Raw genomic sequence first — 17869 nt, forward strand, 5'->3', positions numbered from 1 at the left:
AAGCATGAAATTTTTCAGATGTCTGGTTCTTATTCCAGATATGAGGTCTAGCAATCGATTGGCCGGTAGTTCAGTTCACACTCAGATTACTGCGCACTGTTCTGTATGTACGCCAACTCGGCATTTCCGGACACCTATGCCTTTGTTTATTCATGTTTCTGTGCATAGAGGTGGGATCGCACTTGTGGTACACTTCAGACGCGGTAAGACTTGAGAAAGCTTATGCATATTCGATTGGGCACACGAGGTGGGGCACAGTGTTACTGTTGGCACTCTACCTATCACCGTACCGAGCATTTAATCTAGGTTGAACACGAGTCACACTATTTTCCTTTCTTATTCACAATGATTTCCTTATCTTGGTGTGTTTCTTACGCGAGCTCTCTCATTGACATTGCATTAAGTCCTATCTAGACCACAACATGTACTGTTCCCATTCAACACACAGATTTTATTATGCTCTCATTTGCTGTTGTAGCTCCACACGGAGGAAGCTTCATGTCGCTTTCCGAATCTCCACATAGTTGTTACAAAGTACCCCTCAAGTAGGGTTTACATAACCCGAAATACATTGGGTCTTATTTTGACCTTTTGATCACCTTTGAACTTGTGTGTTAACGTGATATAGCACAAGTTCATTGTATTTAGCATTTGTTATCCTTTGTTGATTTATGTTTTTGATACTCATATCAAATTTGAGATGTTATGAGAAATATATGTTTTGGTAACCAATTGGTGCAATGGTTCTATTATATCAATGAAATATGTATGAAACTAGATAAAAATGTGAAACCTTAGGGACTGAAGCTGTGCATTGCGCAGGCTTGGGTTGTTCCAGGCCTTCACACAAGCTTGGGTGAACGACCCGCCAGGGTTCTGGAGCAAATTCTCCGCCCCCTATAGCAGAGCCTACATCACCGAACTGCGCTCTTCCACAAATCAGACACTCACCTCCACCACAGAAATTCGTAAAGAATTCTTGGACTATTTCAAAGCCCTGTACACTACTAAAGTAGGGAGCGACCCCTCGGCCCAGGAAGCCTATTTGTCCGAGATTGCTCTGGTATACCTGGAAAAAGGCATGCAGGAATTCTTAGCGGAACTCATATCAGAAGCCGATGTCCTTGTTGGAGCCAATGATTCCCTCCGCAGCTCCTCTGCCCCTGGCTTAGACGGCTTCACGGGGTACTTTTATAAGGCATACAAGGACTTACTGGCGCCGCAGTTGATAAGAGGTGCATGCTGAAGCACTTGACAGATAATGCCCACCACACTTTGAGAGGCGGCAGTCATTCTCCTCCCCAAACCTAGCAAAGACCCATCCCATTGTAGCTCGTACAGACCCCTTTCGCTATTAAACTTAGATTATAAAATATTGGCTAAGGTTATCGCAAACCGACTATCCCAGTTGATGGAATTTATCATATCTCGAGCCCAATCGGGTTTCGTCCCACACCGTTCCACCTCATTAAATCGCAGAACGCTATTCTCTGTAATTCATAAAATTGATCCGAAAGTTCCCGCTGCCTTCTTTTAGATGTGAAAAAAGCTTTTGATTCGCTGGAATGGCCCTGTTTTATCTCGGTAATGAGCCGTTTGGGCATGCCCATGGGCTTCATAGCCACCACCGCATTGCTATACAGTCGGCCAACTGCGAGACTCCGCTTGAAGGGCACTCTGTCCCAACCCTTTTTGCATTCCCGCGGCACTCGGCAGGGCTGTCCGCAGTCCCCCTCTTGTTTATCCTGGCCATGGACCCTTTAATACGCCATTTCCAGGAAAGACATTTGAATAAAGGCTTGCAATTTAACACTGGTCCCTTACTAGTCTCACTATATGCGTATGACACCATCCTCTATATTAGAGATCCTCAGGAAAACTTAGAACCTTTCATCAGGCAAATCCTCTCAGATACAGCCGTTTCTCAGGACTATGCATTAATGGCACAAGTCAGTGATCTTTGCGTTAACTACCAGTACAGTTCCATTACACTGCGGATTCCCTCTCGAGTGGTGCAAAGACTCAGTAAAATATTTGGGCATACATATACACCTGGACACCGCCCAGATCATCAGCTTGAATCATGGGCAAGCAGTATGTGCCTTAGAGGCTCAAGTGGAACGATGACTGCGTTTACCGCTGTCTATAGCAGGCAGTCGTGATCCTTAAGATGGTAGTGCTCCCCAAAATTTTTATATCTTTTTTAACAATATTCCCATACCTCTTACAAACGTTTTTTTTTTTTTTTTAACATTGCACACGCACCTCATCAGACTGGTGTGGGGAGGGAAGCGGGCACTCGTTCGCTGGCAGGTTCTTACCCTCCCATGTGATAGGGGGGGATATGGAGTCCCGGATCTCCACTTGTATTATTTGGTAGCCCAATGTTGCTACGCATATGCCTGGTTTCATCCGGACGCACAGATCCCATTTCTACGCCCAGAGGCAGATTTCGTCTTACCGGGAAAGCTGGCCACTGTGCTGCCGTAGGGAGTTCCTAGAGACCCAAACAAAATACAGACAGTTTCCACTACCAGTTGGGCGTGGGATAAGCTGCAGCGGCTATCAGGCACCTCCAAATTATACTCATCGGCCATACAACAGGAGAAAAGCTGGTACAACGCACCTTAGTCAAATTCGACATCACCAAAATGGGGATTTGTATCCGGAGGGCCATATCTTCTCGGTGTCAGAAGCCTCCTGTTACCAAGACGTCTCTTTCATGGATAACTTCCTACTAGGGCGAATTCGTTCTGCTTTGCGCGCCACACTACCCACTTACCCCGTTGAACCCAACTCTTTCACGCCACTAACATTGATCATCGAGGGTGAGACTGGTACTCACCTCATAGCTAAACTATACAAAGTGCACAATCGCGTGCAGCCAGTGAATGATAATAAAGTCCGCACTGAATGGGAAACTGACCTAAGTCACGTCATTACAGATGAACAGTGGGCGAAATGCTGCGCGGTAACAAGGGAAGTCTCTCGAAACAGTAGGCACAATCTTCTACATTTCAAATTCCTACACCGCATTTACTGTACTCCCACAAAAGCACACAGATTAGACCCGTCCAAACCACATAATTGCCAGAAACGTGGGTTTTGCACATCTCACATGGACCTGTCCCAAATTGCAAACCTACTGGGAGCAAATACACACCACACTGGGAGACATGACTAACCGGTCTCTTATCCCCACACAAGAAGTGGCGTTGCTGGGCTACACTGTTAATTTCCCCCCAATAAATTAGAAGATTTGCGTCCCTTGGACTGCTGCTGGCCAAAAGAGAATAGCCCGGCTGTGGGGCCGCAGGGCAGCTCCTGGTCTGCAGTTTGACATATTGTAACACTAATAGTGAGGTTTATGTCGGCATGATGCAGAGTTCGTCCCGCCCCGAAGTCATATGGGGCCCATATAGGTCATATGTGGAAGCACTACAGCTAAACTCAAACTCACAACTGGAACGTGGCATAGGTGTAGGTGATAGCTCTCCTCCTTTAGATTGGATGTTACATACCTCTAGGGCTGCACACTAGGGAAATAACACCTATTAACTGCTTGCCTTTTTATGTATATGACCACTGAGGACCGGAGGTGGAAGCAATTACCAGCTGCGGGTCGAAAGAGGGACAGGGGAAGCAATGGGGGCTATGATATTAATAATGTCCAGCTTCAGATAATCTAGTATCTATGGATATGTTGAATATACAATGCTAAAGTATGCAATTGAATTGGTATGATACTTTACATGACAGTGAACCAACGTTTATGCAACGTTGCTTTGTGGGAAAGATTTGAGAAATAAAGTTTTTTTAAAATACTTTAAATGCATAAAGACACATTATAATCTAAACATATTCATATCAGATTCAATGACGAAAGCAATTAAGCAAAATCAGAAAAGAGAATTAATTTGTCAATTCAAGCTTTAATAATTAATTATTTTCTGTACATAAAACTAGTCTACAGTCTGCCTGTATAAAGTGTTTATACTGTGAACAATTCAGAAGGCATACAATCAACTGAAACTGCCCCTTGAAATATCCGGCATGACAACCCTTCTAGGAAATATCGATATACAATGGGCAAAGCGCTTAGTGCAACTATTCAGTCCAGAAAAATTCCACAAATCTGTGCTACTGAAGGCGACAACCATTAAAGCAAGGTTTTTTCCCGGACTGGTTAGTCTTCGCTGTGCCTTCCTGACAAAAAAAACCCTTTAATCTCCCCAAGAAAGACTCTACTATTTAAAGGGGAGATGCAAGCAGTAAGAAAGAAGCCAAAACAAAAGACAAACATAACATTGTGGTAACCAATGGCAAAGGGCCATGATTCAGTCCAAAGGAAACTCCAAACAATTAGTGGGTTGGCAGGAATTAAAAACATAGGTTTATTAACGATCATGTTAACAGACCTCTAGAAGCTAAAATGATTTACATCCTGAAGAGGGGGCCTGTCTCTTGACTGCTATATGATATGGCAAAAACGAATTATAATTGAAATTCAGATAATCTGCCACAGTTACTCGGACATGGCGAAAAGCTGGGAAGGACAACCTCAACTCTACAAATGATTTGGACTCACCTGATCCCCTTCTCTAATCAAACAACATTTTTTGTAATTTCTTTTTCAAATGTGTCCCCAGTCCTGATATATATGCAACCTGAAAAGCCAGAGGATCTCTCTCCCTTGAGACTTTTCTATACTAAAGAATGATGTGGTCCTAAAAAGCAGATAGTATATTGAAATATTTGTATGTACTTCATTTTCAAACCATTACTCCTATCCATTTTTCATCTGAGTAACCCACATATGTATGAGATGGGTTGTATGCTGCAACCATGCACTCCCCCCAGCATAACTGAACCACGAGGTCCTCACAATGACCATGTCTTAACCATGCATGTCTTTAAAACGAATTTAGCTGTAATGGCATATTTGGTAAAGGCATATACGTGGTTAAAGTACTGCCCTAGCCCCTGTTCAAAGTCCTAAAACCCAGCCACCTGGCCCGAGTACCCCAGTCCTAAAAACACCTCAGTCCCCCCTGCGCCCTAAAACCCGGGCCCCAGCCTTGAAATCGATCCCGACATCCCCTGCCCTGAGCACTAAAACCTTCACCCCAGACCTAAAAAACATGCCCCGTCCTGAGCCCTAAAATCGCCCCCACAGCCGTAAAAAGTTCCCTATCCACCGTCCTGAAGCCCTAAAACACAGCCCTGCAAACTAACCAGTCCCCCACCCTGGGCCCTAAAACTGGCACCCCCAGCCCTAAAACTCTCAAAAGTTCCACAACAAAAATTATTTAAAAAAATAAAACGTACGTGACATAAATAATTTAAAAAAAACGTGCTCACCAAGCTGTTTCTCATCCGGACAGGAAATCACATCCGACCCTCCGCCCGAGTCTAGAGTGCTAAATACCACTAACGTCAAAACTAGTCAATGAGTGGTAAAGGCAAATGTGCCATTTAGATGTGCGTGGTTCCGCCTGTGTTGTTTAGCCATGCGCTGTTTAGGCTGCGTGATTTAGGCGGTTTCCTGTATGAGATACATCTCCAATTTGTAACCATGCTCTTTTTCCCTTACAACGTATCACATATTGTAATCATGTTTTATTAATGAATATCTGGTATGGTAAACGTTTTCAGGTGTGGTTTCTGTTTTAACATTATCCGAAGGCAGACCTCTGCAAAGAAACTAATCAAAACAGACCAAAACTAATTAGCAGAAAATAGGTGATCAAGGATATGACCATCAGAAATCATCTGATGAGCCAGTAACTAGCTTGAAATCAAAGTCATCCATCATTTCTGTAAACATTTGTGCTGCCTGCATCGATTCAAGGTTGCCAACTGAACCAAAGGCTTGCACTTGTAGTACATGGAGCACGAAGGGCGGCAAATCAGCAGAGATGTACAGAAAGTACTGATCGCGTTCAAGACACAGGGCATGTTTGCATAGAAAAGTGAAATTAAATATTCAAGTAGTCTGAATATGAAAACCGTTTGCTCCAATCCCAATGCTTGTTTGCTCTGAAATCATAAACAAACACTGAATGAAGAGAATTATGAAACCCAAAGAGGCCAGATCAACAAAATCAAGGGACAGTTTGGTAGTCAAGCCTACGATTTCATGCTGAAGTGAGATTTTATTTCTCAAAGCTCAACAGAAAAAGAAAGCTTACGATAAACATATTAAGGTACACAGAGTATGTATAAAAGTTGGAAAATAAAGGTAAAGCTTCTAATTTCTTTTCAGTGTTAAATCCGGAATAAAATCCATAAATGGAACTTCTTCCACCTTAGTATCACTTTCGTGGAGAAAAGTCCTCTAGGTTGATTGTCCCCTGGAACCAGAACCTACAAAATCGGAGAATGTTTCAATGCCACCCAACTATAAATGAGACCCTGGGTAACTGATAAGGGTAAAGATGGCAAGAGACGTTCTGTCTCTGGATTTAGCACAGAGATCCAAGTTACCTTCATATACATATAGGTGGTTGATCGAGCCCCTATGATCAGCTGGCCCAAGACTTAAGAGAAGGCAAAGGAACTCAAGCCATGTTTAGAAATGGTGATGATCTGCAACCAAATCAGCTTGCATCTCATTTTAAAAGAACATTTGACAAAGAGGCTAAGATGGTGTGGCCTCTTTTGATGTCGTCCTTGGCATTATAGCACTAGTAGTTACTCAATTTTGCTTTCAATCATTTTCATCTCTGCAACGCCCGACATGTTTGACATTCTTTATCATCACAACAATGTAGTCGCTGGCATCCTGGGGACCAAAAGCGACCCAGACATATATTACTCTTCTGTAACGTAGCCCTTATCAAGGCACGAAGAGACACTGCTCGCACGTGGGCGAACAGGAACACACACCCACAATATCACAATGGAAAGCAGGTGTGGATTGGTGCATTCAGGCAGAACGAACAACATAAAAAAGTAAGGGATAGCCAGGAAAATTACAAAAACAATATGGGGGCCATGGCGAGAAAACAGATCTTCGGTGCTGGCTCAGAATGCCACAAGTGTCTGTAAAAGGTCAAATGTCCAAGTATTACTGAGAGTCAAGTGTTATGCGATTTCAGATTTTTTTTTTTACATTTATGTTTATGGCATAATAAAAAGAATTATGGAGAAAAAAAGAATGAGTAGCTGATGTTGATTTAGGACTAACTAACAGAATACAAGAGGACAAAGAAGGAGCACATTATGTGGATATTTAAAATCTAGTAACATCCCTGATGCACATGGCAAATTGTGGCCGTTTTTCTCCTGCCTTTCGAAGCAGATATTTAGTGCAAAGTAATGTAAGAGTCTGTTAAGGGTTGCACAATAGGGAATAGCTATTGGGCGATTAAGAGCATGTACAGTATATGAAGATATGTTCCAGCATAAAGTGTATACCTGTGAGTGTTCTAACAGGCTGTGGCTATTTAGAGCTGTGCGTAAAAGCTTCTTCTGATGATTAAATGACTCTTCCAACTCGAATCACTGAGAGTTTACATCTTTGGATGACCCATCCTTATTTTTAACTAAATCCATCCAAACCTTAATTTATTACGACCTTTGCCAGAGTAACACTACTGCCCATTCCCTGTTAGACTTCTGAACCTCCTTGTGCAAGCCTGAAATCACAGAGCAAAAGAAACTGTTATGAGGCAATCTGGACAAGAAATCTTCTCTACAAGCACACACAAATAATCTTTCTAGAAATTAAAATCACCGAGCCTCGTGAGAGTATAAAACTCACCATCTAAGAATCTGATTTCAAACATGTTTTACAGTCCTTAGTCCTTTCAAAACTAGACTAATGTAGTTCACTATAGACAAGACCTTCCTAGGGTACACCTAGCTCTTTAAGAGTCAACCTAGAGAGCAGCGGAAACACCATTTACCAAGAAACCAGGAGTAAATAGTTTGGGCATATCAGTACCCTTTTCAATTTGTTCCAATTGAAGCGAGAACAATAAACATAGTGGCCTGCCTAGCATGCAAAGACCTTCCTTCCAGGGTCCACATTAATTTGGCACAGAAATTCATCAAGTCTAGAGGAATTTGTTCCAAATGAAAGACAGTCTCACTTCTCTGGGTACCAACTGCCTTAAAGAAACAATGCATTTCGACTAGACTTTCTTCAGTAGTGTGCCACAAATCTGTAATTCCCTCTAACCCTCCATCAGGGAAAACTAATTTCTTCCTACTATAAAAAAAAAACAGGACTGAGAAGTCTATTTACTGCTATGGCAGAACTAATATAAAAGTGCTATATTCAGCTTACCGATGCCAGATATGCCTGGGTTGCTCTGTAAAAAATAAAAATTACAAAAATAAATCAGTATGTGTTCAGCAATGATATGGGAATGAATGCTGTCAGAATCCATGGGGGTGGAATGGCAAGCCACGGATTAGATAGTGGATACTGGGCCCCAATTGTGATAGTTGAGGTAGATTACCAATGGAGTCCTGGATCCTACTATGGCTCTGCAAACTAGGTCAAGTGCATCATTTTCACTCTTGACTTTCAGGGTTGCAAGGGTGGACAGTCAAAGGCTTCTCATGAAGGTAGCTTGGAGGGCAAGAGCTCAGAACTCAAAAGTCAACCAACAGACGCAACAATACATTGTCAAACCCAGTGCTTATCCTTTGAATAAAAATAAAGTACTTTAATCGCACAGGATAATTTAATACTACACCCCCCAGTACCATACCCTTGCTATTAGGGTTTCCCAACTACTAGAATTGCTGGCTTGTAAATCGAGACAAGGCCCTCCTCAGGCACAAGTGCAGTTCACTCAAATCACCTTGAAGGGGTCGGTAAATCCAAGAGTTCAGTTTGGTTTCATCTCTTTGTGATTACTCGTAAAAAGTCTTAAGTTAATTCTGAAGACCTCGTTCTGCTAATCAGGCTCTTGTTCTTCCACATTTCTCAAGTCCTGCTGTTACCTACATTTGGTTGATGAAGTTTGGGGTTCTGAATGAGGGAGGAATGCAGTGGTCTTGCAGCAGCCAATCTTGAGCTGTCCGGGCTGTGGCCTTCCTCAGTACTTGACGACTTAAGATTTCAGCACAGTGCCTCAAGTGGCAGCTCTCTTCTTTTGTAGCTGTGGCCTCCCTATGCTGGCTGCAGACGGGCTGCTAGTAAGGCCCATGAGCCGACCTTGACCTCCTGGATGTCTTCAGCAGTTACAGCCTTCGTAGGCTTTGGGCAGATGGTAAACTAGTACAGAAGCTGGATCCTCCGGGCCGATCAGGGTTCCACCTCCGTGTTAATGAAGTGATCCAACTTCGATGTTGACAGCTGTCAATCAGTCAAGGAAATCTACTGATCACACATGATGCTGATTCAACTCTCCTAAACTAAAATAAAGCATGCCCACAATAAAGAACTACTTGTGCCTGAACCAAGGTAATACTGTGATAATTGTAATCAAGTGCCTCATTCCAAATCTTATGACTAAAGTAACTAGGAATAAACTCCTCACCCACACACCCTCATACAGGAGAAAAAAAAAACAGGTTTACGGCTTAAACCCGGGGATAACCGTCATGCACCAGATCAAAGATTTAACCATAAGCACAAATGTAAAGGTCACAATGCCAAGAATCCTACCACTCGTTCAGATAAAATACCAGACCCAAATGACCAAAGCCATGGTATAGTAGCACAGCCCTAATGTTAAGGTCGCTGCTTTACAGCCAGCTGCATGTCACAGTTTTTTTTCTAGTCTTGCAGATGATCAGTATGGGTTGCTCTGTAGTTTCCTAGTCTGGGAGAACAGTGTACTTCAATTATTTCACTCCCAGTAGAGCTGGACGTGCAGCAGGCCAGACATGTCTCTAGTCGATTAAGTGCTGCCTTCAAGACTGGTCTGGTCAGGCAGGGGCCTATCTGTTCTTTTGCTCGCTGAGGAGCTAAAGAACTGATATATCTTCCATTCTCCTCACCAAACCTGGATGAGCCTTGTGTAACCTGTTCAGTTAATCCACTCAGTTTGAGGCATGTGTTCTTAGGTTGTAGTTAAGGGTGCATGCATTGCCATTTGTAAATAATTCGTATTGCCTGGTACATTCTGTTACTATTGCAACAAAACACTTACATTAAGGCAGAGGCCCTTTGTAAGGCATTTCAATATTGATGGGTAACTCCCAGGGAAACACTGCATATCATACACCAGCAACGCTACAGATGGTTCAGGGAGGGAAATCAGGTCAGCCCTTCAAAATCTGGGTCAGGAAATAACCCTGGGGATTCAGTGCAACTAGTATATGAGTCTGAGGCAACTTATATCTGGGGGTGGGTGATCCCATAATATGCAACTCAGGAGCAGGCCATTGTACAAAGAATATCTGGATCTGATCATGTTGTATTTCAGGGATTTATGATCAGGCATCATCCCCGAGGTCACTACTAAAGGTGGTGGGTGTTATGAGAAGAATATGAATGGAAATATTGAATGCATAGAAGAGTGTGTTACCGTACAGAGCAAACAACTGGTGCATTGTGGCGTATTGGAGGGAGTGGTGGAGAGATCAGGAAGTGGCAGGGCTTACTCTACAGTGATGCAAGATGTAATCATTTCTGCATTTGCTCGAGGAATGCGTGTTTCTTTATATTTGTCTATTGTTTGCAGTACAAATCTTACGAAAATGCTTAGGCCTGCGTCCTTTGCTTCCAGATATGACTCAGTGTGGGTTCCCGGATTCCAATAATGATTCAGTGGGGATCTGCCGTCCCCGTAAAGGTTAAGTGGGGGTCCAGAGCAGGCAAGAGGTTAAGAAGCACTTGTTTAGAACCATTACAAAGGCCAAGTGATAAGCTTTTTACGAGTCAGAATTTGTGAACTGAGAATACAAAGCGGGTGGTTAAAATGACACTAAACACAATCATTTAGTGCTAAAAGCATTGGCGTGTCTGCTCCTTTTAAATACACAACTAGCCTATATACTTTAATGGAAATATAAGCGTAGCCGAGAATCGAAATAATATTCAGCGGCCATCCATACAACACCAATAAGTTGAGTGTTATGGAGAGGCCGAAGTGAGCGGAGAGTCTGACCACTCTATCTCCGCAGCACACTAGTTAATGTGGTGAAGAGTCACCCTAGCTCAGGAAGTCTCTTGACGTACCTGGAGGCCACGTGCCATTTTAGGTGGACAGACCGGTATTTACAAGCAGAAAAAGAAAACTACAAGTTTCATAAAACAAAGCGATCTCTAAAATCTCAGGCATGGCTGAAAGTGTCACATTTGACAAGGGTACACTTATCAGCTACGTGTCCAGCGAGCGCACCCCGAAGGAGGGTTGTCTTCGTTCTCAGTGTCGTACGTAGTTGCACAAGGGAGCATCTAAACACTACGCCCTTAACAACACCCCCTGCACACTCCCAATGTCAGCTTCGAGGCCCCACTTTAGGCTTACGGGCAATCACTGTCACAATAACTGTCATGCGGCTGTGTCCCTTCCCAGACACATTTGGGGACTCTGTCTTTGCTCACCGAACTCAGGACACAGTACACGCGGTTCCAGCACTGCATCTTCACTACGGAGACAGTCACCCCCTGTCCGATCACAACCACCAGCAGCACCGCCAAGGACTACCCACTTTACGCATGCGCGCCTCGGCCTGATTGGAAATGTAGTCTCCATCTAACCTTTCCAGGCACAGAGAGCTATTGGCCGCAGTTGAAGTTGGAGGTTGAGACTTGAGATGAGCGCTTACTAGGCGATCATGGCGGCCATCTTGTAATGGTTAAGTGTTTACTGCTAAAAGAAGATACACATAAATGATTTAAAGAGAAACGCATTTTAAATATTTATTCTTGAAATTAGATATAGCAAAAAACTGTTAAGAGAACCTGTGAGCACGTTTACGTAAATCAAACATGCCTTTGCAACCCTCCGTTCCGCCATCCATGAGCTTTTTGCCGTGTCCTTCAATGACAGACACACTGCTTAAACACCTTTGATCCCGATCGGTCTGTATATACTTATTCTAATCGCAAGCCTCGGCCTAAACACTTTTACTCCTTATAGAGATAGTCGAAGACGGACTCAAATTGCCCGACTGTGACTTATATCCTTTTTTGCCCCAAACTAAGTAACTCACTGGCAGTAATAAAATAATAGCAAGTGCAGAGAATAAATATGAAACAGGCACTAACTAGAATCAGTTACAAGTCAACGCAAAATATCAAGTAAATGGAGAAGAAATAAGAAGAAGCATTGAAAATGCAATAGGTCTCCCTATTGCCTATTGCATTTTCCTAATAGGGATTTTTTAAAATTTCTACAAGTGAGATATTTTCTATTGAAGAAAGGGGGTGGCAGGATCAAATTTCAATCGTGTTCATTCATAGGAAACCTACATAGGGAAATACCCCTAAAAATCGGTGAGATTTATCCGGCTATGAATGCACTGTTACCAGATGACATGAACAAACATATAGTGGCATGGCAGACCAAACTTGGATTATCTAGCCGAAGTTTGGCATATTCATATGAAATGTCACTTTCATGCCTTATGTCCATTAGGCTTCAAGCACAATACTACAAGACCTATTTCTCATTGTATTATACCCCGTCTAAAATAGCTAAATGGGGAACTGGGAAAGGTACAACTTGCCCACGGTGTGCATTCCCAGCGGCAGATATCATCCACATGTTTGCCTCCTGTGATTCGCTAACTAATTTAGTCGCCGAAATATCAATCTTTCTTACAGAGATAGCACACTATGAGGTAAACATTACAACAGCAGAAATCATGCTGGGTGTGTCAAACAGTGATAGGCCAAAACAGATACAAGGGTTAATTTTTGTAGCAATGGGGGTGCTCCGGTTATGTGTTGCATCAGCTTGGCTTGATCCGATACCACCATCATATATACAGTGGAGGGCCAGATTGCTGGCTACATGTAGCCTTGAAGTTGCCATCTAAAGGAATAAAGGGTATAACACTCGTAGAAAAGGAATGAAGATATGGGGTCCCCCTACTCGACTGGATCGAAGAGAATGATTAGGGGGAATAATGGGAGATATTCAACATAGGAATATGTTGTTAGTTCTATGAGGTTTTCCTCTTTTTTCCTTTTTCGTTTATGCATTTCTCTCTCTCCCCTTTTTTTCTTTTAGATTTTTTTTGTTTTTGTATATGCATTTATTTCCTTATCTTAGAAAATGATTGAGCTGTAATTTGTATCTACTTATGTTTGATTGTATAAATTGTCACCTGGTCTCGTGGGGGGTGGTGGGTGGGTGGGGGGGGGGGTGGGCCAACTGTAAAGCTTATAATAAAAATCTGCAATAAAGATTGTTAAAAAAAATGCAATAGGTCTCGCCTTTTATTATTAAGTTAAAGCCATTTGCTTTGCTAATGGTATTGTATAGCAAAGCAAATGGCTTTAACTAAATTAAAGGCGAGACCTATTGCATTTTTTATGCTTGTTTATCTAAGTAAAGTTAAGAAAAAATGCTACTGAAAGAGACCCCCCCCATGTTTTTTTTTTTTAAATAAAACTTCACCTGAAGCAGTGTTTTGCAGAAAGGCAATATGCAAATCTGGCCACTTTTATTTAGCGTGCCCGGGCCGATTTTTAATCCTAATCCAACCCTGGTGTGACTGTGCATTATAAAGGATAAAAATATCCCCTACTGGGTTGATATGTGTAACCTTGGTGTTCTGTGGCCACTACAAGGAACTCATCCTTTAGCCTCATTACTTAAAGTTGTTACTGAAATCTTCGATTCTACCTCATAGCCTTTTGATACCCTCTGGGCCAATGGGATTCTGCAGCAAGAAAAGGTTAAATATGCAGTGTAAGCAGCCTATTTGTGGCATTATAGCAATACTTAAACATGTTGTCATGTTTGCGCATGTAAACTCTATCTGGGGAAAGATTTCACCTCATTAGTAGCAGTTTAACTCCCAAATACAGCAATGAGCAACATGAAGGCGGCCAGTTAACTTTACCAAAAGGTCTAACACTGCGCAGCAACATGTGTGGCAGAGTTGTAGTACCTTTTTATCCGTATAAGCTCAAAACTATAATTTTTTTAAAATGAAACTCTGAAAACTGTTCAAAAGATGATGTATTATGCGGCGAGTGCAGCAAACCCATAATTAGGCTGAAAATGCCGCAGTCGTAGAATCGAGTATTAAAGGGCTCCCACATCTGAAGAATTTAGGAATGTGCCCCTTTCCCAAACCGGTTCACAAGTTACACACATTAACCTGACGGAGCATGTCCCTTACTGCATTGTGTAAATGCAGACAAACGCGCCTGTCTGTTGGGGAAACATAAGTTTACACTTACTCACTGTGGAAAGGAGGTAATGAGCCATGACACCTGAGGACCGAACCTGAACAAGGGGGGGGCGGGGCTGGAACTTTAAAGTTTCTTTTCACAAAGGCCTGATCTAGAAATGAGGCTGAACTGCTGAAAAATACAAACATTGGCAAAGCCAGTAAGTCTCGCCTGTGGGCGGGTTATTGGTTTGTTAATCGGATGGGGTGGTGAACAGGAGGTCGGGTGGGGACTGAGAGAACGACAGTAAAAAAAAAATGCTGTTTTCTCACACAAGCCATTCACACCTCTAGTTGACCATCCTGCAGAGCTCAGTCCCTCGCATGCGATTGCCACAGACACATTGCTCCCAGAGAGACAGCACATGGTGCCGCTCCTGTCCCCTTCACACACAGAGCACACGCATAGTGCCAATATCGGCCACACTCACCAGCTCTCATGCAGCAATATACATGTCACATAAATAGGGCTCCCGGTTTTATGGTATTTATTTTTTTGCCATTTCCGTCTGTATTTATCCATATTTATTTTTTGGGCATATTTTCTGTATTTATCCACATTTATTTTTGACATAAGCAAAAGACGACGCTACAGCTAGTATTTTTCCACGTTTATTTAAATGCTCTACTATAATGAATATTATCTAGTGGGTGCAAATATATAATAGTGCATTGCAACCACACAAAGAAGTGAGCCAAGAAGGCAGCAATTGACTACAGTTCAATTATCCAATGTAACTTTTCACATTAAAACTATGAACCTTTATGGACATACAGAGTCTGTAGGATCATGCATAGTTTGTGCAATTAAGCCACTTCTAGGGTACCGTGTTTAGGCCCTGTTGGGGTTACTAAAATGAGGGTATAAGAATATTTTACTTTTGTTGGCATCAATACCAGTTTAAAGAATTGCTTGAATTGCACTTTCCCCCAGCTGGAGGTAATAGCGAGCTCAGTTAGGGAATATACAGATGAAACATGCCAAAAGTGGATAAAAATGCCGTTCTTAAGACTCATTTCTAATTTTTGTGTCCATGTGTATATCGGACTCGAAACTGGGAAAACCTGCAACCAAAATGTTAATTGCACTCGGTAATTTTTGCACAATCTCTAAATGACCTCCGGGGGTTATTTGAGTGTGACTTGCCCAGGGTCCAGTGGTAATTGAAGAAGCAGAGAAAGTATTGAATTTCTGCTTTTATATATTTCACTTAAGCAGGAGGCCAGGGTTTCTCACGGCAGGCCATCAAAGAAAACCAGTTGTTTAATTCGGCTCAGTTGTAAACACTGATAACATTGCATGATTCAGTAGAATCACTTCCCAGCAATCAGTTCTGGATTCTCATGCAATCTGTCGTTTATCGCTGCCGTGCATGAGTAGCACATGAGAGAGTGAGTGGGATGTTACAGTCCGATCCGACCTGCTCGCTGGGGATGCCTTTTCCCTGCATTAGCTCTTGGGCAAGACGTTCCAATCTCCAAGCACTACGAAAATGTAGATATCTACACTAACAAAAACAAGCATTGAAAATGCAATAGGTCTCGCCTTTAATTAAGTTAAAGCCATTTGCTTTGCTATACAATACCATTAGCAAAGCAAATCGCTTTAACTTAATCAAAAGCGAGACCTATTGCATTTTCAATGCATTTTCAACTTTGGACCATAGGGACAAAAAAACTTGTGAAATTATGGTGTGCAAAAATGAAACGTATGCTTGTGTGTCCCTAGATGTCCATTCATGACTTGTAGATAGCAAGCAGTTTACACTTTTGAATCCTGGTAAGGCCAATTTAGCCTTTCATCCTTCTGAGGTCAGTGAGTTTAGTACCATTAAACTGGTTTTGGTAGTAACTTTCTTACAAGGCATAGAAACAGCAGAAGTGTGTTGAAAAAGCTACCTAAAATCTAATTAGTATTGTCCATAATTTATAATTTTTATACAGACATTTGTTTCAGGCATATTCTGTGCATATGAGCGATACGGAAGGCCAAGTTCCTTTATAAGAGCATGAAACTCAGAGGTGACTTTTAATACCCTTTTAATGTATGGCAGAAGGTATTTTATAGCTTATCATACAAAGTCATACCATCACACTTCCCATAAACCGTATACATCCTTGTTGTCTTGTGTTGTCAGATGAAATGATAGTATGGATGCATGCATGAAGATTACAATTTTGATCTGTAGTACACAATTAAATACACCAAAAAGCAGTTAGTAATCTGCTCCAAATATATCACAATCATCCTAATGAAAATCGGAAACCCAAAGAAAAAAATAAGTTGTGAACGGGTAGCAAAATGCAAAAAGATTCTATACTTCCTGTAATCCCCCATAGAATGCAACAAAAAATAAATTGCTATGATAGTTCCCTTCACGCTGATCAATGTTTACTTTACAAAAATGAAAAGGCATTGTTATTTACAATACCAAAAGCCCCACCAGCCTACTGACGGTTCGCAGCAGTCAGTCTGGACATCTGATAAGGACTGGCTCTGTAGCACCTTGCAGAATTACACACTGGAACCCCTAACTGCCTGTCACGTGACCCACCCCTCCCGCAGTCTGCTACATGCATTAGGCTCATCACTGAGCCGCAGACCCCCCGCACTTCACCCTTCTACAATGTGTGTAGGTGTGGAGAGCCACTAATATAGCTCGAGCTATCTAGGCGCTATACAGCCAGGCATTACAGATCCTGCGAGGAGTGGATGGACAGAGAGCGACACGACAGACAGCTCGTGAACATGAGGGACGAGAGACAGAGGGCGCTATGGACAGAGGAAGAGTATGAGAAGATAGAGCATGTGATGAAAGGAGGAGACAGGGAGAGAGGAGACAGATCCCATGACGGAGAGAGGAAGAGTACGAGGAGACAGAGCATGTGATGAAAGGAGGGATTGGAAGCTGAGAGACAGAGTGCGCTTTGGAGAGAGGAAGAGTACGAGAAGATAGCGCATGTGATGAAGGGAGGAAACAGGGAGAGGAGAGATCGAGCCCGCCACGGACAGAGGAAGACTATGAGGGGACAGAGTATAGGATGAAAGGAGGGACAGGGAGACGAGAGACCAAGCCCATGTCGGAGAGAGAAGAGTATAAAAAGACGGAGTCTCCCGTTGATGGTTGAGCATGTGATGAAAGGAAGGATAGGAAGCTGAGAGACAGAGGGCGCTATGGAGAGAGGAAGAGTATGAGAAGATAACGGATGTGATGAAGGGAGGAAACAGGGAGAGGAGAGATCGAGCCCGCCACGGACAGAGGAAGACTATGAGGGGACAGAGCATAGGATGAAAGGAGGGACAGAGAGACAAGAGACCAAGCCCACGGCGGAGAGAGAAGAGTATAAAAAGACGGAGTCTCCCGTTGATGGTTGTTAGGGAACCAGGATGCATGCTTGATAAGGCAGAAAGGAAGAAAGACTGTGAGACGAACAGAGAAGAAGGGATAAACTGGAATGGACAGTGGGAATCGCAAAAAAGATGAGTACAAACGGGGGAAAATGGGGAGAAAATAAATAAAGTTGAACCAGTAAGTGGCACCATGTTGAATTC

The 17869-nt window shown here is 42.6% G+C and overlaps 1 protein-coding gene across 1 annotated transcript in view; it reads right to left on the reverse strand.

Annotated features, from left to right (window-relative positions):
- Positions 1 to 11691, reverse strand: part of DLD (dihydrolipoamide dehydrogenase) — a 224917-nt gene extending 213226 nt beyond the window's left edge. The window contains exon 1 of the mRNA XM_078680128.1: positions 11513 to 11691. Coding sequence (XP_078536254.1) covers positions 11513 to 11551 — 39 coding nt within the window. The 5' untranslated portion in view covers positions 11552 to 11691. The remainder of the gene's footprint in view (positions 1 to 11512) is intronic.
- Positions 11692 to 17869: the final 6178 nt, after the last annotated feature.

Source organism: Lissotriton helveticus, chromosome 1_1 (assembly GCF_964261635.1).
Source record: "Lissotriton helveticus chromosome 1_1, aLisHel1.1, whole genome shotgun sequence".
Lineage (NCBI taxonomy): Eukaryota > Metazoa > Chordata > Amphibia > Caudata > Salamandridae > Lissotriton > Lissotriton helveticus.